The following is a 25,272-nucleotide window of genomic DNA, read 5'->3' as shown; positions in this document are numbered from 1 at the left end:
AATGCACAGATTTACTTGTCAGCTTCGTGAACCTCTTTGTTAATCTTTCTGATTCGTTTGGCCCAAGCTTTATGATCCTGGTCATAAATGCCCTCTTCTACACCTCTTAAAAAGCCCTGTTTGTCCTCCAATAACTGCCACGGCGTCTTTCTTTCAGACTCATTCTTGATCAAGCAAGAATCGATAAAGTCGCATAGCTCTGTATCGTACCGTGATTTAGTTACTGGGTTGGTCTTGTGCTTCAAACTTGGAGGTTTCTCATTGACTATTCGTTGCAAAAGGTCCAATATACCTTCGGGTCCTCTGAACGATGAGTTGTTGCTGACATCGCTTTTTAGACTATTGTATGCACTGTTACCATTCTCGTCCTCATAATCATCGGTCCATACAGGAAGACCACTGGCCAATTCAATCATCATTAACCCCATGGACCATACGTCGGACTTGACGCCATAATTTAGTCCTTGTATTCTTTCTGGAGACATGTACATTGAAGTACCAACAAAAGTGTCTGCCATTGCCAAGGAATTGGTAAGTTCTCTCGAAACGCCAAAATCACACAACTTGAATTCACCGCGATGCGTCATCAACACATTGTTTGGTTTGATATCACGATGAATAATCCTATGTTTGGAGTACAAGTATGACAACCCCGATAAAATGGCAAATGATAGCTTCTTCAACACATAAAGGGGAAACTGTCGATTTTCACACAATGGCAAGATCTTATCCAATGAACCACAATTGCAATACTCCATGCAAATTACGATTGTATTGTTATTATTTAAGAATGCGCCATAAAATTCGATAATGTAAGGGGATTGGCATTCGTGTAGTATTCGCAATTCTCGAATGATTTGGGTTTGGATGATGCTTTTCAGATCAACATGAATAATTTTCTTCGCCATAGTCTTCTGTGACGGGAGATGTAGCACTTTTGAGACTGAGCCTGAGTTCCCCAGACCCAATTGTTTCAAGGTTAGCAAATCCTTGTTGCGTAGTTTAAACTTGCTTGTTGTAGCAATGGGTGAGCGTGTTTCATGAAAAGTATCAACTAGCTGAACCTTTGACTCAACTTGTTGGCCCGACATCTTTGTTGGGGAAATGGACGATATAACAGTCTGTCGTTTACGCCCAGCAACATCATTAGGTGTGGATTTGCTGCGCTGCAGATCGGGTCTAGTGTCTAATTCAAGTTGCGACATCAGGTTGATAAGCATTTCGGTAGAAGCATGGTTTTCAGGATCAATGTTCCTGTTGCTGGCATTGATATCCAAATGGATATTTCCAGCACTATTAGGTCGACTAAGGGTTTGACTTGTAATAACATTCAGCGTAGTTTGCCTCGAATCGGCGAATATTGCCAGTGCAGTTGCTTGTTGGGCCATTACAGGGCGCATCTGTGATAGTTCTGGTTGCGACGATGCTGTACCATTCGGTAGGTTGAGTATGGGTGCTGGTCGTTGTCTTCTTTTCATCGAAGTAGGTTCTCGTATCAAATGCAGCTCATCATGTTTAATCTCATTCTGTGGTACGGGAGACGATAAGGACAAGTGCTTGAAGTTCTTTCTGTTTAACGTCTTCTTTTCCAAAATTCCCGCGTCGTCAGTAAATGTGGCATATGCGACTTTATCTGTAGGGGTCTCGGGTGATGAGGCAGACGTTGTGCGAAGAGAAGTGTAGTCTTTATTGTCTTTTGAGGGTAGCGTTGGAACCGACCTATCTTGAGACCAAGAGGAATCACCGGAACCACTTCTGGGATTGGTTGCCATAAGATATTCTTCCTAGAGATGTGATGTATTGGATGATATATTGAGTTATAGTCACAGTAAAAACGTTGTTTACCCTCGTAAAAATAAGCTGGCCAATTGGACTGAAACTTGGTTTGTAGATGTTGCTAAATATAGGATCAACTTATTTTATTTAATTTTTTTTTTTTCTTTCTTCGTCGCCTTGAATTTTGCATGCATTTGGTAGCATATTAGTACAATGATATAGGGGAACAGTTAGAGCAGAGGATGGCACTTGCTTCTGTCTTCAATTGGGGACATCTTATTGGACTAATTAACCCTTTACAATATTTAGTTTCAATGTAAACAAGAAAAGGTGTCTTATTGTCGTCCAACTCCCGGAAATCTTATTTAAAACAGGCCATGCATATTTTTAGATCGATGCGCAATGCTGCATCATATAGAAGCAGGGGTAAATTTTGAGCATAGCCATATATTTTGCAACGTAGTATAAGAATTGAAGCCTTTCGCTTGTCATCACCTCTTTTGTTGACATGAGACCAAAGCCACATTAATTTTCACTATCACATTATAGCTTGTTGTAAAATTTGTATTGAATTTGTTGCAAAGTTCTGGGACGCATTGACTTTTTTTATGTCACACTAACTTAACTTCACAATTCTTCTGCTCGAATGAGTAAATCTTGTAATCGCAAGGAAGCTTTTGGTCAGATGAGTATCTTCGTTGGATAAAAATGATTATCAATGGAACAACTTTTCCTCTAACCCCCTCCAAAAAATGAGAAGGTTAAAATGTGCCAAGTTGTAAGACTCTAGTCTTATACAAGTCTTTAACTAAGCAAGAAAAATTTGTATCAAAATTTTTCAAAAATCTTAGTCTACTGACCATATAGATTGTTCTAGAGCTTCCGAAATTCCTCACGCAAGTGGTGTATCTCCATCAAAGGGTAAGCGATACAGTGGCGCTAACAAGAAAAGCTGCAGATTTAAATCCGATATAATAGTTTAAAAGACTGAAATACTACATTCGCATTAGCCAAGAGAGTATCGAACAATGTGGCGTGCAAGTACAAACGTTTGAGCTGGATCTCTCTCTTGTTTTGTTTTCATTTTTTGTGACTTGTCAATGGAACCTCATTATCACATGCTAATTAAGCATTTGAAACTGCTGTTTTCTCAAAGAATATTTGACATGCTTGCTATTTGTACCACATGGAAAGATGATGACATTTCGCTTATGTAGAACAACGTCTAGCGCAACTTTGCATCTACTATGGCGCCGCCTTGTTTAAAATAGAAGCCAGAATGGCTGAAATGACGGCCACACGGTGTGTTGTATCAAGCAGGTCAACTCATGGCCGCACTAGCTTTTTCCAGAAGACCCTTCATGTGATTATTACGAGGCAAAAGAAAAAAAAATGGAGTTTAGAAACACAACTAAGTTTAATCCATTAGGAGAACAATAAACTTTTTTGCTCTATCAAACGTTGGCTCACACTCTTCGGTAATAAGAAACAAAAGTTTTTATTTATTGCAGAGAGGATTTAACATTGTATGCCTCGTGGAAGTGGATTCTAGAATTGCAATTGATCTTTGAATCCGATTGTGCTCACTCTTTTATTATTGATTGTTTAATTGTGCATTAAATCCGTAGATATTTTTCATGTCACTTTTTTAATTTTTTGAAATTTTTCTTCGTTTTTATTTTCGTTTTTCTCTTTTTGTTGTAGTTGTTAATTCCGGTTTTCCCCCAATCATCTTCTGACGTTTTGTTTGTTTGCGTTATGTTGAGTGTTTTATTGTTTTCCTACAGTGTGTTCAAGCAACGCTTCCTATATCTATATTTGCAAAGCTTTTAACAATAGAAGAAAAGTCAGGGGTCTTTTTCCAAAGAACCATTTTATTTTCTTTTTTCTTTTTTTAGAATAATATTATTTCACATGCGTTTGGATACAAAATCGAACATTAATCAACTTTATTCGTTCGATCACGCCAACAACTAACCTCTCGTATTTTGTCATGGTTTTAAAAAGTTAAAACACGTAATTGGATCTCAACCGTGATAGGGTTCTGGTTCCCAACCATGGCGTATAACCTGCTCCCTCTACGAACAAGACGGTGAGAGAAGAAGAGCAAAGTTCAAAAAGCAGGGTTTCCACAACTGTACATTATAGCAACAAAAGATCTGCAGGACAAGACAAACGTATGATGCATATTCCTTCTTTTACATAGTTATTTAGACGAGTGTGCTTATGCAAAGTGTAACAAGGTAGAGTGAAGGAAATGAGTTTTACTAAATCAGTTGATTCTTTTAGTTAATGAAAGTGGATATTGTTCTCTTTTTTTTTCTTCATCTTACCTCATCCTGCATTAAGTCCATTAATTTTAAAGTTTTAGTCCATTTTCTTTCAAATCTTATTCCGACAACACAAACCTAAACAAAACAACTACTTTGTATAGAAAACTCTGGGTCCTATTGTTCTCACCCAACTTTAAAGCAGACTGAGTTTGCAAGTTCGAATTGGATCTTGGTGCTAGCCAGCAGTAAGCGAAAGGGAAGACAGGATGCTCAATCAAAGCATACGATAAATGATGAAGAACATTTACAGTAAAAAGGCTAGTCAAATAAAAACTTTCTTTATTAAATGGTCTACTGAGAAGTAAAAAATACACACAAACACTATGGACAGAGCAAGATTAACCTATGGTCCTCGCTCTAGTCTAAGTACGTCTCTCTGAATAATGGGTGTGTTCTCCAGTGGCAAAGAAATCCTGATTTTGCCCCTGCTGGCTCTCACCTTGAGTCTGGCTTTGTACAATACCCTCTTGAGATTGCAGCTGATAAGAAGGAATAGCGCTTTGAAATGAAGTCATATTTGTCGGTTGCAGCTGTTGAGCGAAATATGGTGGTTGTTGGGCTGCTACTGGTTGAGGGGCAGTTGTGTAAAACTGAAGTTGTCCTAAAGATTGACCAGATGGAGCCTGCTGGGTGGATGGATGCGGTAGTTGTATATTTAAGTTAGTGTTGCGGCTACTGTACTGTGGATAAAGTGTGTAATGTTGACCATATGCTTGGACTGAACCCTGTTGCGAAGCATAACCATTATTGTACGATTGTTCACCTGGTCTAATCTGAGTATTGTTGTTTCCGTATTGGAACGAACTTAGGTTTTGGTCTGGTAGTGAATTTGAATGACCTCTGCCGCCATATTGTTTCTTTTTGAGTCTGCATTCGAGGCAAAGTTTGTGCTTGCCATGGTCATCGGGGTCCAAAGCCTTGGTGCAGCGATTGCAATATCCCATTTGCTCCAAATTATACCTTCGCATCTTATCTTTTCCTCGACATCTCAGACACACTCGATATGTATTGGCTTTAGGTGATCTTTTAAGATATTCTTCACCATTTGATTCATCCACCAACTCATCTGAGCCTATATCATCATCCAATGGGTTAGAACAGTGGACACATCTTCCTTGAGAAGCTCGATTAGCTTTTCTTGTCCGCAAGTTCAGACGACAACTAGGACACAAGACAAACTTTTGTTCATTGAAGGGAATCCCATTTCCACAACGGCGACAAACACCCTTTTTGTCTTTGGTTTTCTTTTGCCATCTTCTTGATCTTTGTCTCTGAAGTTCACGACAGTGATGACACAATTTAAAAACTTTTGACTGGCCAACTGGTTTGGAACCTGTATGAGCTTCGTTCTCTTTCGGCACGGTAACTATTTGAACAAATTCTTTTTTGCATCTGGTGCATTGAGACACTACCGACTTTTGATTTTCTTTGAGGGGCCCAGTTGTAAGAGGAGTCGTTGAAGAGGCAACGGATCCTCTTGAATAATATTGTGAATGGTTCAGGTGGTGCGTGGCAGAGTTTGCACTGTAAGAAGATTCTGATCCCATGGCTTGTTCACTTGACTCATTAGCAGCACCAGTCTGTTGTTGCACATGTAAAGATGGCATCGACGACACTAATCCTCTATCATGATTGTAGCTCAAAGGGTTTCCTTGACTATCTTCAGATCTTGGATCCAGTAGGAGTCGGCTTTTTGGCTGTTGAAAGCCTTGGTTTAACTGAGCAAATGAGGGTGTTTGTGCTGCCACATTATACGGACTTTGAACAGAAAGTTGTTGATTATATGTGGTGGGCACATAGTTTGGTGTTTGCAATGGTAGTAAATGGGGCTGTCCAGGAGGTGCCTGGATGGAATACAGTCCCAGTTGTGTTGTTGGCTGACGGCGTGGTTGCAAATATTGTTGTGAATAATAAGGAAAAGTTTGTGACGTTTGTTGTTGAACGTATTGTTGCGGTGGTAAGGCGTTTAATTGAAATTGTGTTTGATATCTACCATCTGCGTAGTGAACAGTCTGCAGAGGCTGATGTTGTAGTCCTTGGTTGTCACTATACAGTGACCTTTTCTCTTCCTGTTGACTTTGTGGCTGCTGCTGACTCTGGCAGTGGTTACTTTCATCTGAACCCAGTCTACTATGTTCTTGATTTGTATTCTCTCCGGAATGCACTTGGGATTCCGTATACGGTGGATCCATAGCAAAAAGTTTCAATTGCGGAGCAAAATTTTGTGTTGTAGTCGTCAATGTGAATGATTGTTGTGGGAAAACGTATGGGAATATGTATATCTATATCTATATATATATATAGATTAAAAGTATATGTGGTGTGTACTGTAAACAGCGTAGTAAGACTAACTTTTTACCACACTCAAGCTGGATCCCTCTTCAAGGCTTTATGATGTGGTGGTTGCAAGACAATTATTACAATTGGTGAATGAAAAATACTTTTGGTTCTTCTTTTGTGTATAGATACTTTTCACTTGTAATTAACGAGTGTGGTTGTACTGCGTTGATGGAAAAGATAAAAACAAAAGAAAACAGTGGTTGTAAAATAGTGAATTGGCTTTGAATTGACTCAATATTCAAAATAAGAGAGATTCATATTGAAGGTTTGGGAATAAATGTTGATATTTTATATTAAAAGCTTATGTATATTAATTTTAGATCTCAATAATAAAAAAAATAAAAAAAATAAAAAAAATAAAAAAAATAAAAAATACTTCTGTTGTGTTTAACTTTATTTTTACTTTTCTTTTTTATTTATTTCTCTATTCCCTTTCTTGTGAATGCGTTTATGAAAAAATAAAAAAAGGCATATGCAGAGCAGCCTATTTTTCATTTTTGCTCTTTTTTTGTAAGTCCGACGAAAACAGAATGCCTTGTAAATGATTGTTCTTTATTCTACTCCTTTTGTCATAGGAGTTAAAAAAAGCTTTTCTTTTATCTTTGCATTCACTTTGTGGCGCTATGACTTAAAGTCAACAGCACGAATTCAAACTGACGAGCAACTGCTATGGTCTTGCTAAGCATCAAAAGGAGAAAGAGGTAGCGAAAACTAAGTTAAAGCTAGAAATTAGTTTCCCACAAATTACTCTTTACAACTGGCGCTTTGATGGTGTGGTAATATTACCCAAAACCACGTTAAATGAAAATGCCGTTTACGGTTATATAACTAAGAAAAAGCACTCAGCCTACGGTTCTAAATTTTAAAATTTATAGCTATACTTTTGGTCTCTTTTACTTCGTATATTTCAATCACAGGCACACACAACAGATGTGAAACGAAGGGTTGTCCAAACCTTAACCGTTTAATATGCATTTCCGAGCCTTTATAACAGCATTGGTTAGTCTCCTGACTTTCCCTTCTCCTCTCCATTCGAAAGTTGAATATACGAACAACTTGCGTGGGCCAATAAAAGTTGCCAAGGTTTGTTGGCTGTTTCAATCAGATAAACAATAATGTCTGCTAGTTTATTCTACCCAAAGGATAAAAATAATAATATTGATACTCTGCGTCCAAAAGCTATCTAAAAGGATCAGGGATCAAGACTATTGCTTGTGCATTGATAACGAACCTAATTATGTTTGGCAGTTGCATTCTTATTATATTTTTTTGTGCGTCTGTCAAAGTGTGCAGGTGGGGTTCGCCTAATCGCATGATTGAAGAGGATGCAGTGCCACTAAAAGCAAAAAAAGCTAAGCAGGTAGTGTCCATCTGTCCGGTGCTTCTTTCATATTTAGATAATGAAGCGATCAATCTAGCGTGTAATTTAAAAGGGAGTGTGCTGTACTACAGTCCTTTAGAAGGAGCTTTGTGGCGGGTAAAAATGCATTTCGTCTAAAGCTGCTCAATCTACTACGCAACCTTCGCTCGAACTCCACCCTTGTGAATTCAATGCAACAAGAAGATACTGTTAGGGTGATTATACTTTGTGTAATATTGAAACACATGTACAATTGCTAAATTGACTGTTAAGAACACACTCACTTTTGTAACTAAAGAATATATTCATGCTTCGCGTGTTAAATGGTTTCAGGCGTCTAAAAATATCATGGCCGTCACCTTTAATTCCGATCACTAAATTGAACTGTAGCACACAATAGTGCACTTTTTACAAAAATGGGAATTCGTAGTAGCTGTCCAAACTTATTCTGTACACACACCCCACCACAAAAGTTTAATAAAGTGTCATACCAATCAGGAAATTAATAGCCGTTAGTACCGGTAAAAGACTGCAATACACAGACACTGCTACACAGAAAAGGCATTAGTTCGTAGTCTATTTTATAATGGTTTAGCCTCTATCACGTGCGATGAAGTGGCAACCCCTGTCAGTCTCAGTTTTGCTCACGTCAGTTGTTACGACCCCAGCCAACAGGTGTCGTTGGTTAAAATGCCGATGGTTAAATGTAACGGTCTTCAAAATGATTTTTCAGAGCCGTAGAAATCGTGCTGAAAGGGCACTAAAGTGTATATCGTACGCAATGTTTTGACAATAGGGGGAGAAAATAATAGGATTTATAAATAATGGTCGTGCATAATTGACAATTATGGTTATGAAATTATCAAAACCTTAACTAACTAAGAAGCACTCCGGTGAATACACTCACATCAGCTGACGAGAGAATCTATTACTAAAGTGTTTGTAATTGGATAGCCATGGCGAGAGAAAAGGGAGCTCGTGATATGATTCTGCATCTTGCACGTTCCTTACTCCGTTCGTATATAGAGCTCTCGAAATTTAATCCCTTTGAGTGTAAGATGACAGTAACCAGCCAACGAGAATACTCACAGACATTAGCAAGCACAATAATAAACACTTCATGAAACCGCACCATAAGTTAGTCACAAGATTGAAGCCGTGCACGGAAAAATCACGGTCGCGCCGGATAAATTCTCATCAGTCTTTAGTATGCCACAAAGAAAGTAAAGCAGAATTTTATATTGTGTTGCCGATAACGCACAGTAATAGAATAGGTGGCCCCTATTATTTTAACTTTTAGTCTTCCTGTTTGTGCGAAGCCAACCATGTAGTGAACATCCTCATAGAACAAATACCAGGTTTAAACTTTTACTGGTAGTATGCTAAACGGTTGATGGCTTCACATCGCAGCTACAGATGAGGTGTGACATGGCCTATTAAAAATCAAGCCAGAGAGGTTTCTGTGTCAGCAATGAATTTGGCACGTATGCATCTCAGGCGTTATGATAGTCACTGTCCCAACGCAAACAACTCTTGTTCCAGAATTGAGCACCTACGCTGGGCATGAATATTGAAAGAGGCATCAAAATTTTAGCTAGATTGAACAATAAAGCGTCTGCCAAACTGTGGTGTTCCCCTTTTCCAATGTAACAGGTGAATATCGCTGTCGAACGTTAAATTTTATTGTATACTATTGTCTACAATGGTCTCCTCTTGTATGGCTTTTTTTTGTTTCACAAACGGAATTAAGTTGACGGGGAAATATTGCTTTTTCTCTAGTTTTTGTAACCGACATTGTGCACTTTGCAATTTTAGTCGAAAGAGCTTGCTTTTAGTTACTGCAAAATCTAAAACGGTAAATATAAAACAAACCAAAAAGACAAGCTCATAACCATCCAATGAGTTGTTGACTGTGCACATGTTATTTAAAATGTTGGTTATGTGGGACAAGTATTGAAGGTTAATTGAAAATCCTATTGTCCTTCTCAAGACGGTTATGTTCTTTTCCTTTTTAAAACCTCTTATTGTTAAAAGTGGCCTGATTTTTTTGACTATTTTATAACAGATATGGAAAAGACTAACCATCTCATAACCAAAAGGTGAAAATCTTTTTTTTGTTTTTCAGTTTTACTTTTACCTTTACAATTTTGTTACATTATTACACTTTACCCCTCTTAATCCCCTCCGAGCCTCCGGTAACCCCCCCATTTCTACCTCCACCTTCAAGATTATCTGTAACAACCATTCACCATTTCCCAAAGGTTTACAAAAGTGGAGTTTGTTGGGCACTAGCAACGTTGTTGTGCTGTATTCAACGCGCAATTTCAAAACTCATGCCTCATCATTGTTGTCTTTTCTCCACTTTCACGTCTAATAAGTTGTCACTGTATTTGTGTATACAAATTAAAGCATAAGCCCCGCTGGATAAGGTCTACGTTTTTAGTTTATGCGAATAGGAGTTTAGGTAATTCAGTTACAAAGCGGTCCTGTTTCTTGAAGGCTTTCTGTGTGTGAATCATCGTCATAAAAACAGTACATTACACAGTCAAATACGTATTATTTTCCGGAACATCTCTTTTCTTTGAGTTTGCTTTTCTTTGGATAACAGAAATTACCCCTCCCCCTCACTGGCCCTTTATCTATACCCAATAGAAAATCGAGGAGGGGTGGGGTGTCTACACATGACCTGTGATTCCTGAAGTTGAACGAGTTTACACACGCCCAGAACTATAGCTAGTACACACAGTCTAATTCACTGTAAGCACGCTTCATTTTCAGTACTGACTTCATTTCTGGAAGCCACTTGAGGTGCAAAACGTGCCTCAAGGTTCCTCCAGCACATAAGTTAAGGACAAGCGGCGTCTCCATTTTTTCGCATGTTCTTGATTTTGTGTACGTTAAAAGCCTTCTGCAAACTTTGTTGCCAAGTAAAATTAAAAAGAAAAAGAAATTTTTTGTTCGTCGCATAGTGTTGGCTAAAGTTTTTAATTACCGACTTTGGGATATTAGTGAAGCATAAAGCTTCAGCTTTTGTTAATCTTTGCTTTAACGATAACCCTAGCTCAAAAAAGAAACTTCTCTCTTCTCTCACTTTAGCTAAAACTTTCGAACATTTAACAGTATACTCAATTGTGCAATTTAATAAACTCTACCCTTTCGTATTTTTCGCATTTATTGAAGAAAACAAAAACATCGAACTTTCTTCTATTTTTCCTTGACTTCAATAACGGGTGCTATTGTTCTTTTTTTGCTAACTGACAAGTTTTGCGTTAAACTAAACACTTACATATTCGTGTAAGAGAAATTAGTAATTGTATTATTAATCCAATTCAAATTATAATTGTGCTCTCTTGTGTCCCAAGCATATCCCCATTACCCAACAAATTTCGAGTAATGCCTACACAATTGGCCATAACAATGACAACTAATTTGTGACCGTCTTTTTGGAGTCCATTTTTAAGCAATTGGTTATTTGGAACAATGTCGAAATCATAACCTCACTTTTCATCAACAAGGGTTATATACAAATCCTTTACTAGCGACTTTGCTACCACATTAGACCCAATTCTGTCCCATCTGAACATTCGTATAAAGTAGTATCCGTATTAAGAAAAGCATTGGACAAATTTTTCAACGCCACAAAGCCGATTGTTCAAATCTCAGTTGTTGGTGCACTCATTTACGGGCAAGTTTCAATACTTTTTTAGTTTGGCTTTTTGCACCATTTATGCTGAGCGCCTATTTTGTAGAAAATATTTTGTAAATTTTCTTCCAAGCACTGTGTCTTCCGACCATTGTTTCGGCAGCATGCAAACGACAAGGGCGATACCCACCCCTTGCAGCTAAACAATCCTTGTCTTAATAATCTGTTTCGGTAATCGGTTACACCAGTATTTAACCATAGTTTTGGTTAGAGTGATGGGTTATAGAAAAGATGATGAAAAAACAACAGAGGTAAACACAGGGATCCAAATGGTTTATCGTTTACATTTCAACTCATTGTCCACCTCACTCTCTACCCCACTGTTGTCAATTGTAGGGGTGAGCAATGTTAAATCCAACGGAGCATCTGCGTCGCAAAAATAGCCCACTTTGCATCTACACAAGTTTGGGAATATATATATATTTTTTTTTCCAAATTTAAGCCTCTGTGTCAATATTTGAAAGCTAACACACCAGTTTTGCGAGACAAAACTGGCACCTAGAAAAAGAATTCTGCTTCCGAAGTGAAATTACACACTCAAGAGAGATACAAAGCAACAAACACAATTTGATTAAGCTCTATGGATTACCTTGCGGGGAATAGTGAGAAAAGTAGATGTTCCAAGAATATTGCCGAGTTTTTGTTTCCGTTAAAGCTCCTAACCATATTTTCCGGTGCCCCTCTCTTCCATTGTGTAACCCCACTCGGGCCGTGAGAATAAGAGAAATGCTTAGAAATGCTAAGAAATGCGTGCTACGAAACAATAGGGCCCAATCAGCCCCCAAAACTTTGTTACAAAATTCAGTTTTGATTGAGTCTGTTGTTAGTGATTAGATTCGGAAACTCACAAAGTCGAATTGTTCTTCTATCATTTTAAATCAGATTTCCTTCTGCGTGGGTTCGTCGTATTTTTTGGTAGAAATTTTGCAAAGTGCAGAATCGGGTTACTACAAAATAGTGATACCTTGAGTGACAGCTGTTGACTCAAAAATATTCTACAAAGTAGACAAAAGTAATATCTTTAGACATCCAAAACTAGTTATGAAGTTTGTATTTACCAATGGCTAGCAAAACAAGAAGTCATAGCCTCTTGTTTACTATTACATATACAATGCCGGCAGATTGATCAGTGAAATTTAACCCATCACAGAGAGCACATGCTTAAGAATATTACCCAACCCGACCCTGCACAGTACAAACAATGATCAAATCAATCCAACATGCAATTGGTTGCCCCAAATTGACATACTGTACTTGCACCGCCTCTGGAAGACAGGCTACTGAAAGCCTCAAGGTGCAATCGTTTCCATGCAATGTCTTCAAAACTGATCACTAGACACTGGCCACTTCCTCGTATGCCATTTTTAAAATTTCTTCTGATATACAGCTTGAACAACTTCACCAGCACGATAAGCTCCCAATGCCAAAAGTATTACACCCGCACTTCTAACTGAGCGTTGCCACCAAAGGGGATTCTTCACGAGATCTATTTTGCCTGTAGTTTGATCTTTAAATTGGTTTGGTGAACTAAGCACAGTACCGAGACCTAGGCCCACTGCAGATTGGATTGCAGTGCATGGTAAACAATATTTATATTCTTTCTCTGGCAAGTCTCTTGGTGGGGGTGGATTAAACACGGATAGGATGTTTGACATGGTTGTGAGAGGAGGACAGTTGTGAATGCAGTTAGTTTGTCTCTCTTTGGTTTCTAGGGCAAAAAAAAGCTTTAAGCAAAGTCATGCGAGAAAAACATCGTGATTGCACGACTAATAGCAAATGGAAATTTAGCAAACAAGGGCAATACTCTACTTCAAAAAGACATCTCAGTCATGATTAAACGAATAAACCTATCACGCTATGCCAATCAGATAAGACGCAATGCCAATCGTGCCAAGTCAAATCCTACACCACCAGTGCGATACTATTCCCAGTACAATTACAACCAAACCTATGCTGACTACAATCCGTCGCCACGAACATCATGGTTCAGAAGATTCATTTACGCGACCCTTGGATTAACTGCTCTTACAGGCTATGCCTATTACATGTGGTGGCCAAAACATACTTTCCCTAGTTCAGTGGCAAAGATTTTGCGTAAAGGTCTTTGGGCTGAAAGTGACCGTGGAGAGCATGATTATCAACTTGCATTGAAATATTACCTTGAGGCCTTGGAACATTGTAAGGAAATTGGAATGGACCCTTTAAGTGATGAATATACCGGTGTGCAATTGAAGATCGGTGAAATGTTTGAACGATTGGGGATGATGAGTGATGCAGCATTTGTATATAACGAGATTGGCACGTTATATCTAAGTGTCTTAACAGCACAACCTGTTGATTCAAAGAACACGGTTAGAGCTATAAGTAGGGACTTGAGACGACATTTAATTCAAAAGGATTTGAGAATTGCCATCAAGTTGGTTGAGTTGAACAAGAATAATCCCGCTTTATGTAAAGCCATCTTGATTACTCATTTAATAATTGCCCAGGATGAAGTTAATAAGTTGGGTGGCTCAACGGGCAAGTTGAACTTGGTTACCAAGATCAATGCCAATGGGAATGAAAAACAAGAGCCAAATAAATTTACTGCTACTTTGGATAATGATACCATTTTAATCAATGATGAATCCGGTAAAGAAATTGCCAATATTAAAAAGACACCCGAGGTTTGGGAACCATTTACCGATGAGTTCTTTAATGCTATGGATTTGCTTAGTGCTATATGTATTTCGACCGGAGACTTGGCCATGGCTTCAAAGGTGAAAATCTCCATGACTGAATCCATGCTTTTGGCCGATGTTGAACCAGGAAAGATGCTCTTGTCGCAATGCAATTTAGGATCATTATTGTACATGCAAGCAGAAGAATTAGAAGCACAGGAAATAGCCTTGAAGCGGAAGTTTTCTGAGGCTGCCGGGGTTGATTATTCCAAGTTGAAGAATGATGAAATGATAAAACAAGATCAATCTACACAAGAGATTTTGAAGGAAAAAATACCTACTCATGATCAAGAATTGTTCACCAAGATATCTCAATCTCGACAAATTTGTATTAAATTGGCTATCAAATCGTATGAGTCTGTCTTGCAATTTGCTAAATCCATACCATCCGAAGTCACAAAGCAGCACAATGAAATCAATGAAACAGTAGCGTTGGCTACGTACGGATTAGGTGTCGTTAATTTACACTTGTCAAATTACGATAAAGCAGAACGTTTGTTGCGTGAATCTCGTGTCAGATCAAGATCGTGTGATTATGAATATCTTATACCTGAAATTGAACGTGAATTGAAAAAGTTGTTTGAAGAACGCAAATTGATTCAGCTAGGTAAACCAGTTGACAAGGATCTGCTGAAGAATATTGAAATGGATATTCATTTACAGTAATATTATTGTCTGATAAAGAGTTTTCTAATATACATCTTCTTCTATACTTTGTATCTACTGCAACAATCTACTTTCTTCGTCAGTCACTGCTGTCTTTTTCGATCCTTTAAACCATTCAACGAAAAAGAAAGGCCTTGATTGTTCCTTAACTTTAAACAACAAAATATCTTCAAATGAAGGAGGTTCGATTTCTTGTATGATGGCATCGGAAGCGGTGGCTGATCCATCAATGGATGCGGTTGAAGTGCCGTCTGATTTAACTGGCTTTATTCCCGAAGATGGTCCTGAGGACAAGTAAGATGTACTAGCCCCAGCGATGATATTATCATCCAATTCGGGACGCATAGTTGCTGGATTTCTAGCCATCGAAGCTGCTGTTTGTACCGAGTCAGTAACAAATTCAGTATTGGATAATCTTCGCTCCTGTGTTGATCCGTAGTTGGAATTTGAATGGATGCTGAGGCTGCTGCTGCCGTTTCCATTGGCGCCTCCCCCAATTCCTGCTCCATGATAGGAAAAGATGGATGATTTGTCATCAAATACCGATCCCATTTCTTCCAAAGATAAGCCTTTAGTTTCAGGAAACAAATACCATACAGCAAAGAAGGACAAGAAACAAAATGATGCCGGTATCAAGTACGTCTTCCACTTGATTTGATCCAACAAGATTGGAGATGCCAAGCCAACAATGAAGTTTGAAAGCCAATTGGTGGCTGTTGCAATTGCCGCGCCTTTAGATCTTACTGGAAGGGGTAAAATCTCCGAGGGCAAGAGCCATCCAATACCACCCCAGGAATAACCAAATGCAGCATTGGCTATTATGATGCATGCAACGACAACAGCTGCGGTATAGTCATTATTCAAGTGCAATGAATACCCAGCCAAGTAGAGTGGAATACCCATCAACAATGCACCCAGCATCAATAAAGGTTTTCTGCCCCATGAATCGACCAAGTACCATGGTGGAATGGTACTCAAGATGTAAATGATGGCATTGATACCGGTCATAAAGATAGCCTTTCTACCAACCCAACCAGCACTTTCAAAAATCATGGGTGCATAATAAGAAATCAAGTTGATCCCATTCAATTGACTAAACAATAAGCCAAAACAGGCAACCGATAATCTCTTGGCGTATCGTTTGAACAAATATTGATACGATCTTTCACCACCTTCGATCCTATCAATCAATACGCTTTCCTTGATGTTCCTGTATTCGTTTTTTGCGTGTTCATCTTCAACGTCACCATCGGCATACATGTCTGCAATAACAATCATACCTTCCAAATCATGATCATGATTCAACAACCACCGTGGTGTTTCCACAATAACAAAAGTTCCCAACCAAAGTAAAACTCCCATTGCGAATTGTACAAAAAGAGGACTTCTCCAACTAGCATCACTTTCCAAGAATGAAAACCCGTAATCAACCCAAATACTAGCACCATATCCAATAATATTTCCGGTGAATTCAGCACACGCATAAAATCCCCTATCAGTAGGTGGACTGATTTCTGATTGGTAGCAAGGGACAATTGTCGTGAGGAATCCAATAGCAACACCACCAATTAACCTCCCACCACTCAAGACGAAGATATTGGGAGATAAAAATTGAATCAAGGCACCAACCACAAAAATAAAAGATCCATACCGGATGGTTTTCTTTCTACCAACTAAATCGCCTACTCTACCTGCAATAAAAGATGAAAATAATGCACCAATTTCAAGAATTGCAATCATGATACCAATTGCTGCTGGTGGTGGATCATGATAATAAACTTTAAAATAATTGTTTGTGATTAATGACGACATTAACCCTTGTTCAAAACCAAATAAAAACACCCCAAGCGAAACAAAAACCGATGTAAAATTCAACAAAGCTTTTCCAACGAGGAAAGACTCCTTGATTTGTATATGTTCGTGAGGTTGCATTGTATGTAATAATAATGCTGTTTAGAAACTAGTGTACGCAGAAGAAATGAATGTAATTTGAATGTTATACTGAGTTATGTTCTTTTTTTTTTCTCTATATTTCAGTCATTAAATAGGAATCCTTGCAGTGAAGAGCGAAACCGTGTTGTGGGGGTTTAAGTTGTCTCTAGATCTCAATTCTTTTATCAGTTTTTGAATTGGGAAGAAAGAGATCGAAAGATTAAAGAGAACAAGTGAACAAAATAAAAAGGACCGACATACATATCAAGTTTTGTAAAACCTGCACGACCGATTAGAATCTTTTAAATATACTGTTGTTTCCCTTGGTAGTAAATCATCGTCTTTATAAGGAGAAAGTGGACTAACAGTTGGTAAACCATGGACGGTCATTGCTTTGTAAACAAATTGTCTTTGTTAAAGCAGGTGGATTGTTTGCAGTAGTTGAGGGACTATCCGTTAATCTTTATAGTTTTATGCACTTTAAGTGGTCACTTATAGACATAAGTGGTTCAAATGGTTGCTATTTGAACAATCACAACAACTTCAAACCAGGCTGGGAAGTGCTCTTTTCTTTCAACTTTTGCACTTTGATTTGTTATACTTTTGACTTTCTTGCTGCATATAAGCTACTAAAAATGGCCCCTGGCACTTTCGGATCAATGTGTTAATATGGTGTCGGTGCGGCTCTTACCTAGAATGGAAACACACTTAACAAAATTATTTAAAGTTGCGTTGCATTTCCGTACCTACTTCATTATGCATATAATAGCTGCCTTTTATTTAGAGCTAATGCCCTAGAGTACAAAGTACAAAGCACACGTTCCTCTTTTAAAGATAGATGACCATCAAGATATTTGTGTCTAAAACAGATGAACCACAGTATATACTAAACAAAATATCCAAATGTAGAGAGTGTGTAAACAAAATACAAAATATAATAACAAAAGGAGGGGGAAAGTTTAGTACACCCCACCCACGTTGTGTATATACGCACAACTCCGAACTAATACACAACAAAAAAAAAAAAAATTTTTTTTCTTAGTTGAATTTTTCTACCCTTAAAGCCCATACATATATATTTATATCGAAAGAAAAACCATGTATAAATATACTGATGATTTTCCTGTTGTGTTGGAATCTACGGGTAAAAACATACGCAGACTAGAAGATCCTGTTTTGTCAGAGCCAAAAAGATTAAAGTTGCAACAACCAGAAACAACCACCATGTCACATCAGCAACAATCGAAGCCAAGTGGTATTACTTCATCGTTTCCAAGTACCCACTCATCAAGCGCTAATTCTACAACTATGCACCACGACTCATTAAGAGGAACCTTCACTCCATTAACAACCACTAATTCGTTTGATGGCAAAAACAATTATTTTGCCGCTGTGTCAATGATCAATGAGAAGCATTTTGTCAAAGACCAGCAGCAGCTGGAACAGCTTACAATAGTTAGTACCTATGATTGTCCTTGTGGTCATATGCATGGACCGGGACAAGGCCACCATGAAGACATTGGTGCTGTTGGCTTTGCTGACTTCCCTTTGCTTAGAGGACCTGATTAGGAATTACGAGAGGCAAGGGAGTAATATCAATCAAGAGTGAAAACGAAGCTCACTTAAACTGGGAACATGAAAGAATAAAATAGAGGGAAACTATATAGGGGATTTGTACTGGGTAATGTAATTTTAGGTATTTTTAGTTCATAAAGAGCATCATAAGTAGCGGTTATACTGGTTTGAGGGCATAAGTGAAAAGCATATCCTGTTGCAAGTTCTTCAAATGCCTATTGAGTGCAACCCTCGTGGGACAACCCTCTCGGAGTTTTTATACTTTTGTTACACAAAACTAACCTTAGCTTTGTTGGGTAGTCCCCACCTCTAACAATAAAATTGCAACACGCTGATAGTAGGGCCCAAATTTAGAAATTTTGTAAACATAGGTAGTAGAGAGGGGGGAGTAACTAACCAAAGATCTTCCTATAAGTGATGTGGACGAATTCTTTTTACACTTTTATATGCACCTTAGAACTTCTTCTCTCAAGCCATGACAAGGCATTCAACAGCAACAGAATTTTATTAAAGCAGTTGGTTTTCTGTTCATGGCTTCTGATGCCTGAATGATAACTATACTTGTCTATCCTCTCCCTTTTCAGAAATTTACTTCATATCCTATTAATGTGAGAAACTAAGCCCGTAAAATCTATCAGCGAATACCAGCAGAACCAGGAGAGCAATCTCGGTTACTTATCTGGCTTTATATAAAGGGGCTCTCCAAGTTTTTGCTGGTATCATTAAAACTACTCCTTTGAAGAAGCAAAGAATCATAACAAAGAGCACCTGGTTCTTTCACACAAGTAAATCTTGTCCCCTTAAAAACTCTACATATAACACTGTAATCCCTTTCCTTCCCGTGTGATACTTCTTGTTTGATCAGTCACATGACTTATTGTACCTCAGTACACGTACTTCAATCTCATTTTCAATTTAATCCCAATTAGGAAATCAAATGGCAGAAATTATCTTTCTTTTTTCCAACACACGCGTCTGGAATTGAATTCTTTTCTTTTTTATTTTTTTGATTTCTTCAAAAGCACATTACAGGCTCCACATTCTTTCTAGTCTTTCGCTACCCTTCTTTACCAATTACCAACCGATGTCTAGTCCACCATATAACAGCAGATCTTCTCGAAACTCGAGAAAGAGACAAAATGAACATTTTGATCATGATGACGACCTTGGAGAGGGGGGATCACATTTATATAACCATAGGTCTTCACCCGTACATCAACCTTCGTCACCATTGGCTTCGTCGCCGCAACATCAACAGGCGTTACCATCGTCTCCCGCTATTCCTTTTGATGCTGGTTTAGATGACGATGGCGATGAAGAAATTCAAAACGATATTGCTGATTTGAATCCATCGGATGAAGAAGATGGTGATGATTTAATGGATAATTTAGAAAATGATTATCGTGCTAATCCTGAACAGGATCAATATGACTTGGGAGATGGTAATATTGACGATACTCAAGAATACGATGAAATGGATGCCGCAACAAGAAGGAGAATTGATGAACAATTGAATAGAAGAGATGCAATTTTGAATAACGCCAACCGTTCAAGAGGTGGCGCCTTTTTAGACGATGAAGACGAGGAAGATGATGATTTAGATGGCATGGATCAGTATGGTTTACCCATTCAAAGAAGAAGAAGAAGACAACAACATGATGAGGATCAGGATGATATGATGGATGATATTGAGATTGATCCATTTAGTGAAGAATTGTCTTTGGAGAGCTTAACTGATGTTAAAGCACCCAGCATTACTGAATGGATATTGCAACCAGCAGTTAGTAGGTCAATTGCAAGGGAATTGAAATCGTTCTTTTTGGAGTATACCGATGCCAATGGTGAATCAGTCTATGGTAATAAAATGAGAACGTTGGGTGAGGTCAATGCTGAGTCTTTGGAAGTGAGTTATAAAGATTTAGCTGATTCTAAAGCTATATTGGCTATTTTCTTGGCTACGAGTCCAGAGGAGATGTTGAAAATTTTCGACATTGTTGCCATGGAAGCAGTTGAATTGCATTACCCAAACTATTCCCAAATTCATCAAGAAGTCCACGTTAGAATTATTGAATATCCTACCTTGTTGAACTTGCGTGATTTAAGAGAAAATAACTTAAATCAGTTGGTTAAAGTATCAGGTGTGGTTACCAGAAGAACGGGGGTTTTCCCTCAATTGAAATATGTCAAATTTGATTGTCTTAAGTGTGGTGTTGTTTTAGGTCCGTTCATTCAAGACTCGAATAGTGAAATGAAGATTTCATTTTGTACCAATTGTCAAAGTAAAGGTCCATTCAAGATGAATTCCGAAAAGACGTTGTATAGAAACTACCAAAGGATCACTTTACAAGAGGCCCCGGGTACTGTCCCAGCAGGTAGATTACCCAGACACAGAGAAGTGATTTTGTTATCCGATTTAGTCGATGTTTCCAAACCTGGTGAGGAGATTGAAGTTACTGGTATTTATAAAAACAACTACGATGGTAACTTGAATGCCAAGAATGGATTCCCGGTGTTTGCCACTATCATTGAAGCCAACTCAATTAGAAGAAAAGAGAGTAGTGCTTTCATGGGAGGTAACAATTTGGTTAATATATGGACCGAAGAAGAGGAACGTGAATTCCGCAAGTTGTCGCGTGAACGTGGGTTGATTGATAAAATTATATCATCAATGGCGCCTTCAATTTATGGCCACAAGGATATCAAGACAGCAATTGCTTGCTCGTTATTTGGCGGTGTAGCCAAAAATGTCAATGGTAAGTTATCCATTAGAGGTGATATAAATGTGTTGTTACTAGGTGACCCTGGTACTGCTAAGTCGCAAATATTGAAATATGTTGAAAAGACTGCAAGCCGTGCTGTCTTTGCTACTGGCCAAGGTGCGTCTGCTGTTGGGTTAACTGCATCAGTTAGAAAAGACCCCATTACACGTGAATGGACATTGGAAGGTGGTGCATTGGTGCTCGCCGATAAAGGTACTTGTATGATTGATGAGTTTGATAAAATGAATGATCAAGATCGTACTTCGATTCATGAAGCTATGGAACAACAAAGTATATCTGTTTCCAAAGCTGGTATTGTCACGACTTTACAAGCACGTTGTGCTATTATTGCTGCTGCTAACCCTAATGGTGGTAGATACAATTCCACGTTACCATTATCGCAGAATGTCAATTTAACCGAACCAATCTTGTCTCGTTTTGATATTTTGTGTGTTGTTCGTGACTTGGTCAATCCTGAATCTGATGAACGATTGGCTAGTTTTGTTATCGATTCGCATATGAGATCACATCCAGCTAATTCTGAAGGAGTCATCAATGATGACGACGAAGAAGATATTGCCGAATCCAATGTCTCAGCCAAGACCAAACATGAGAGATTAGCTGAATTGAAACAACAAAAGGAACAAGAAATATCCCCCATCCCACAAGATTTATTAATCAAGTATATCCAATACGCTAGAGTTAAGGTCCAACCGAAATTACATCAAATGGATATGGACAAAGTTGCTAAAGTATATGCTGATCTAAGAAAAGAAAGTATTTCGACCGGTTCATTCCCCATCACTGTACGTCATTTGGAAAGTATTTTGAGAATTGCTGAATCGTTTGCCAAGATGAGATTGAGTGATTTCGTTAGTCAAAATGATTTGAATAGGGCTATTAAAGTGAGTATTGATAGTTTTGTTGGTGCTCAAAAAGTCACTGTTAAGAAACAATTACAAGCTAAGTTTCAAAAGTATACTTTACCTACTAGAACTAGGTAAAAAGGAGGTTCGTTTTCTGGTAGTGGGTTGGTTCTGTTGCTTTTTTTTTGTTGTTGTTCAGTTCATAGAATAGTGTATTTAATTTTGAAATTGTATGTGGTAAAACTTAACGGTAAAAGACGCACCAAAAGTGAAGAGAGAATCTCTGACAAAAGAAAAACAAAAATCACGTCTGTGTAAACGAAAGGACAACTTTAGACAACGCGTTTTAGAGCCATGTTAAACCTAGACCAGTATGTTGCAAGTTACCATTTGCTCTGTGCCAACCGCTGACAAATACTAACTTACTTCCCTCTCACTCTCCTAGGACAATAGAACATATCAAGCAATGCAAACTAATACCAGAATCAGACGTTGAGGAAATATGCACCCAGCTAATTGACATTCTAATAGAAGAATCAAACATTCAACATATTAACACTCCCGTCACCATATGTGGTGATATCCATGGACAACTTCATGACTTAATCACTATATTCACCATAGGAGGTGGTTTACCCGAGACGCAATATGTGTTTCTTGGAGATTTTGTCGACCGTGGGTTCAATTCATTAGAATCGTTGTTGTTGCTCATGACTTACAAGTTGAAATACCCGGCTAAAATTACGTTAATACGAGGCAATCATGAATCACGACAAATCACCACCGTATATGGGTTCTACGATGAGTGTTTGAGAAAATACGGGTCAGTTAATGTATGGAGGTATTGTTGTGACGTATTTGATTATCTAAGTCTAGGAGCCGTAATCAATGGTCCAAGCGGCAGTAGTAATGGAGACGGCGTCTTTTGTGTTCATGGTGGACTAAGTCCCGAGATCGATTCCATAGATCAAATACGCATCCTCGATCGAAAACAAGAAGTGCCTCACGAGGGGGGGATGTGTGATTTGTTATGGAGCGACCCAGACGAAGATGTCAAAGGCTGGAGTATATCGCCACGAGGGGCCGGGTTCTTGTTTGGCGAATCAGAGGTTGATAAGTTTCTCCATTTGAATAAAGTTGGCTTGATTGCTCGAGCTCATCAGTTGGTGATGGAGGGGTACAGAGAGATGTTTGATCTGAAGTTAGTTACTGTTTGGTCGGCCCCTAATTATTGTTATCGGTGTGGAAATGTTGCAAGTGTGTTGAAAATTGATGATGATTTGAACAGAGAGTATAAGGTGTTTGAAGCTGTTGATTATAATGGTGAAGATGATGAAGATGAAGAGGGGGATGAGAGGTGGAGAAATGGAGGTGTAAGTGCCTTGAGTAAGAAACCGGTTGTTGAGTATTTCTTGTAGAGGATAGAAGCTGGAGGAAGGGAACATGGCGTATAGATTGTATTACTTTGTATTATTATTATTAATATTATTATTAGTGTAATGGATCATATTTAGAATAGGATTACTGCAATAGCCAGCTGATTTGGTCATGCTAATTGCAATCCTATTCTAAATTCGTTAGTATTAATCGACCTTAAATCTGGTCTATTTCCTACGTAGTTTTATATAGTTCTGTAAATCATTTCTATACTACTATAATACAACAATCATTTGCTAATTACAATTAGTGTTAATGCTGACGCTTTTACGAATTGTGAACTATAGGAAGAGGTCGCGTGGACAAGTGTGTGTACCTTGATCTTTAGTAACACATCCAACTCAAAACGTGGGGTTGACTCTGGTAGAAAGTCTAGAACTTCAAAAAGTGCTCCATTCTTGAAAGAGGTGTAATACATATCTTGAAACTAAAAAGGGAAAACTTGTTTCCCAATCGGGCTAACCGAGTTTGTCTGTCACCTAATTTGTGGCTAGAGATAGACACAATAAAGGCATTATTGGCCGTCGTAGGTTATCTGTCAAAACCATTGACTAAAAAAAAGAAAATAAACAAGCACTACCCTCTCTGTCTCTCCTATTGTTTTATTTTAAAAAGGCGTAAAATAAATAAATAAAAAAAGAAAAAGAGACATCGCGGAAACCCACGATTTTCAACGCGTCTTTGTCACATGATACACAAAAAGTTCACCATGGAAAAGGGTTTGAAGTATTCAGAACGCGTTGTTTCATAATCTTGAAGCACCAATGGCAGTTTTTGGTTAACGAAAAGAGTTTCGTCATTGTACATACATAGGCACACACGCACTGGCTTCAGAGCGTTCTAGCAAGTTATACAGCGATTTTAGTTCAAATTATGTCAAATAAGAGAGCAGAGATTTAAGAACTTAAAGTGAGAGGGTCCTTCTCTCTCTCTCAGCTTTTAGTAAAATTGTCTAATTAAATCTAAGTAAAAATGGTAACAACTTACACAAGGACTAAGTATATTTGGTGCACCATTACTAAACTTTGACGAAGTGCTGCGTAGTGACATTAGTAAGTAATGGGACAAAAATGGGAATTTTAACTCCTATTCTTTGACATTAGTGCCATCCACATATGCACTATTCGCAATGCCAGGAATCGGAATTATACAAAGTCAGACAAAGGAGAAGACAGAGGTTTAGCCTGGTGATTCTTGTTCAATTTCTCATTTTACTAGACATGATACAACGGAAATAAAGGAAACATTAGCGCTATTTCGGGCATACCAAGGCTTTGGAGAGATGTATGGAAGTGGCACCAGTGTTAAATCCTTTGATGCTATCGTACCATTCCTTTTCAGGTCATTATGAGCAAAAACATATTGATACTAGAGTAGGAAATTAAAAGCTAGCAGCCTTGCAAAGGGATAGTGATAGTGAAGCGAAAGTATAAAGTTTAATTTTGTTTCTTGTCAATCCACAGAGGACACAGGGTTTCCTAAGAAACAAAACTTGTTCCCGAAGTATTTGGAAGTTTAATTTGTCTTTCTACCGTTTTACATAGGCTGTGCAGTTGTGGGAACCATACTACTATCTTCCCTTTGCCATCCCTGGTCATCATAGCACACTCTTCAGCATGGCTTATGTATGTGGTAAATAGTTAAAGCCTCTGCTAGTTGTTTGTGTACACGCGAACAAATCGGATCGAATGGGCGGGTTTATTTTTGTTAACGATATTTCCTTATATATTCCTTTCTATTTTTGTGTAATTAATGGAAATGACTTTTTCCAAAGAGAAAGAAAAAAGAAATTCAACTTGTCTTTT

The 25,272-nt window shown here is 38.2% G+C and overlaps 8 protein-coding genes across 8 annotated transcripts; 4 read left to right on the top strand and 4 right to left on the bottom strand. All coding sequences in view use genetic code 12, as the record gives it.

Annotated features, from left to right (window-relative positions):
* Positions 1 to 11: 11 nt before the first annotated feature.
* Positions 12 to 1,772, bottom strand: HST7 (mitogen-activated protein kinase kinase; the record flags this gene model as incomplete). The annotated part of the gene is made up of 1 exon (XM_051813281.1): positions 12 to 1,772. The coding sequence occupies one exon, from the start codon at positions 1,770 to 1,772 to the stop codon at positions 12 to 14; it is 1,761 nt and encodes a 586-aa protein (XP_051673087.1).
* Positions 1,773 to 4,471: 2,699 nt separating this feature from the next.
* Positions 4,472 to 6,301, bottom strand: WOR3 (Wor3p; the record flags this gene model as incomplete). Its single annotated transcript, XM_051813280.1, has 1 exon — positions 4,472 to 6,301. One exon carries the CDS (start codon positions 6,299 to 6,301, stop codon positions 4,472 to 4,474), a length of 1,830 nt encoding a protein of 609 aa, XP_051673086.1.
* Positions 6,302 to 12,876: 6,575 nt separating this feature from the next.
* On the bottom strand, positions 12,877 to 13,167 carry CANMA_001322 (uncharacterized protein; the record flags this gene model as incomplete). Its single annotated transcript, XM_051813279.1, has 1 exon — positions 12,877 to 13,167. The coding sequence occupies one exon, from the start codon at positions 13,165 to 13,167 to the stop codon at positions 12,877 to 12,879; it is 291 nt and encodes a 96-aa protein (XP_051673085.1).
* Positions 13,168 to 13,341: 174 nt separating this feature from the next.
* CANMA_001321 (uncharacterized protein) lies at positions 13,342 to 14,898 on the top strand (the record flags this gene model as incomplete). Its single annotated transcript, XM_051813278.1, has 1 exon — positions 13,342 to 14,898. One exon carries the CDS (start codon positions 13,342 to 13,344, stop codon positions 14,896 to 14,898), a length of 1,557 nt encoding a protein of 518 aa, XP_051673084.1.
* A 54-nt stretch (positions 14,899 to 14,952) lies between these two features.
* Positions 14,953 to 16,830, bottom strand: HGT3 (Hgt3p; the record flags this gene model as incomplete). The annotated part of the gene is made up of 1 exon (XM_051813277.1): positions 14,953 to 16,830. The coding sequence occupies one exon, from the start codon at positions 16,828 to 16,830 to the stop codon at positions 14,953 to 14,955; it is 1,878 nt and encodes a 625-aa protein (XP_051673083.1).
* A 1,098-nt stretch (positions 16,831 to 17,928) lies between these two features.
* Positions 17,929 to 18,399, top strand: CANMA_001319 (uncharacterized protein; the record flags this gene model as incomplete). The annotated part of the gene is made up of 1 exon (XM_051813276.1): positions 17,929 to 18,399. One exon carries the CDS (start codon positions 17,929 to 17,931, stop codon positions 18,397 to 18,399), a length of 471 nt encoding a protein of 156 aa, XP_051673082.1.
* A 1,090-nt stretch (positions 18,400 to 19,489) lies between these two features.
* On the top strand, positions 19,490 to 22,168 carry MCM2 (MCM DNA helicase complex subunit; the record flags this gene model as incomplete). The annotated part of the gene is made up of 1 exon (XM_051813274.1): positions 19,490 to 22,168. The coding sequence occupies one exon, from the start codon at positions 19,490 to 19,492 to the stop codon at positions 22,166 to 22,168; it is 2,679 nt and encodes an 892-aa protein (XP_051673081.1).
* Positions 22,169 to 22,384: 216 nt separating this feature from the next.
* PPH3 (phosphoprotein phosphatase PP4 catalytic subunit) lies at positions 22,385 to 23,448 on the top strand (the record flags this gene model as incomplete). The annotated part of the gene is made up of 2 exons (XM_051813273.1): positions 22,385 to 22,401; positions 22,476 to 23,448. 2 exons carry the CDS (start codon positions 22,385 to 22,387, stop codon positions 23,446 to 23,448), a joined length of 990 nt encoding a protein of 329 aa, XP_051673080.1.
* Between the last annotated feature and the right edge of the window lie 1,824 nt (positions 23,449 to 25,272).

Source organism: Candida margitis, assembly GCF_024628925.1.
Source record: "Candida margitis strain CBS 14175 chromosome Unknown scaffold9, whole genome shotgun sequence".
Classification (NCBI taxonomy): Eukaryota; Fungi; Ascomycota; class Pichiomycetes; order Serinales; family Debaryomycetaceae; genus Lodderomyces; species Lodderomyces margitis.
Note: the sequence above shows the minus strand (reverse complement) of the source record. Positions and strands in the feature narration are given on the sequence as shown.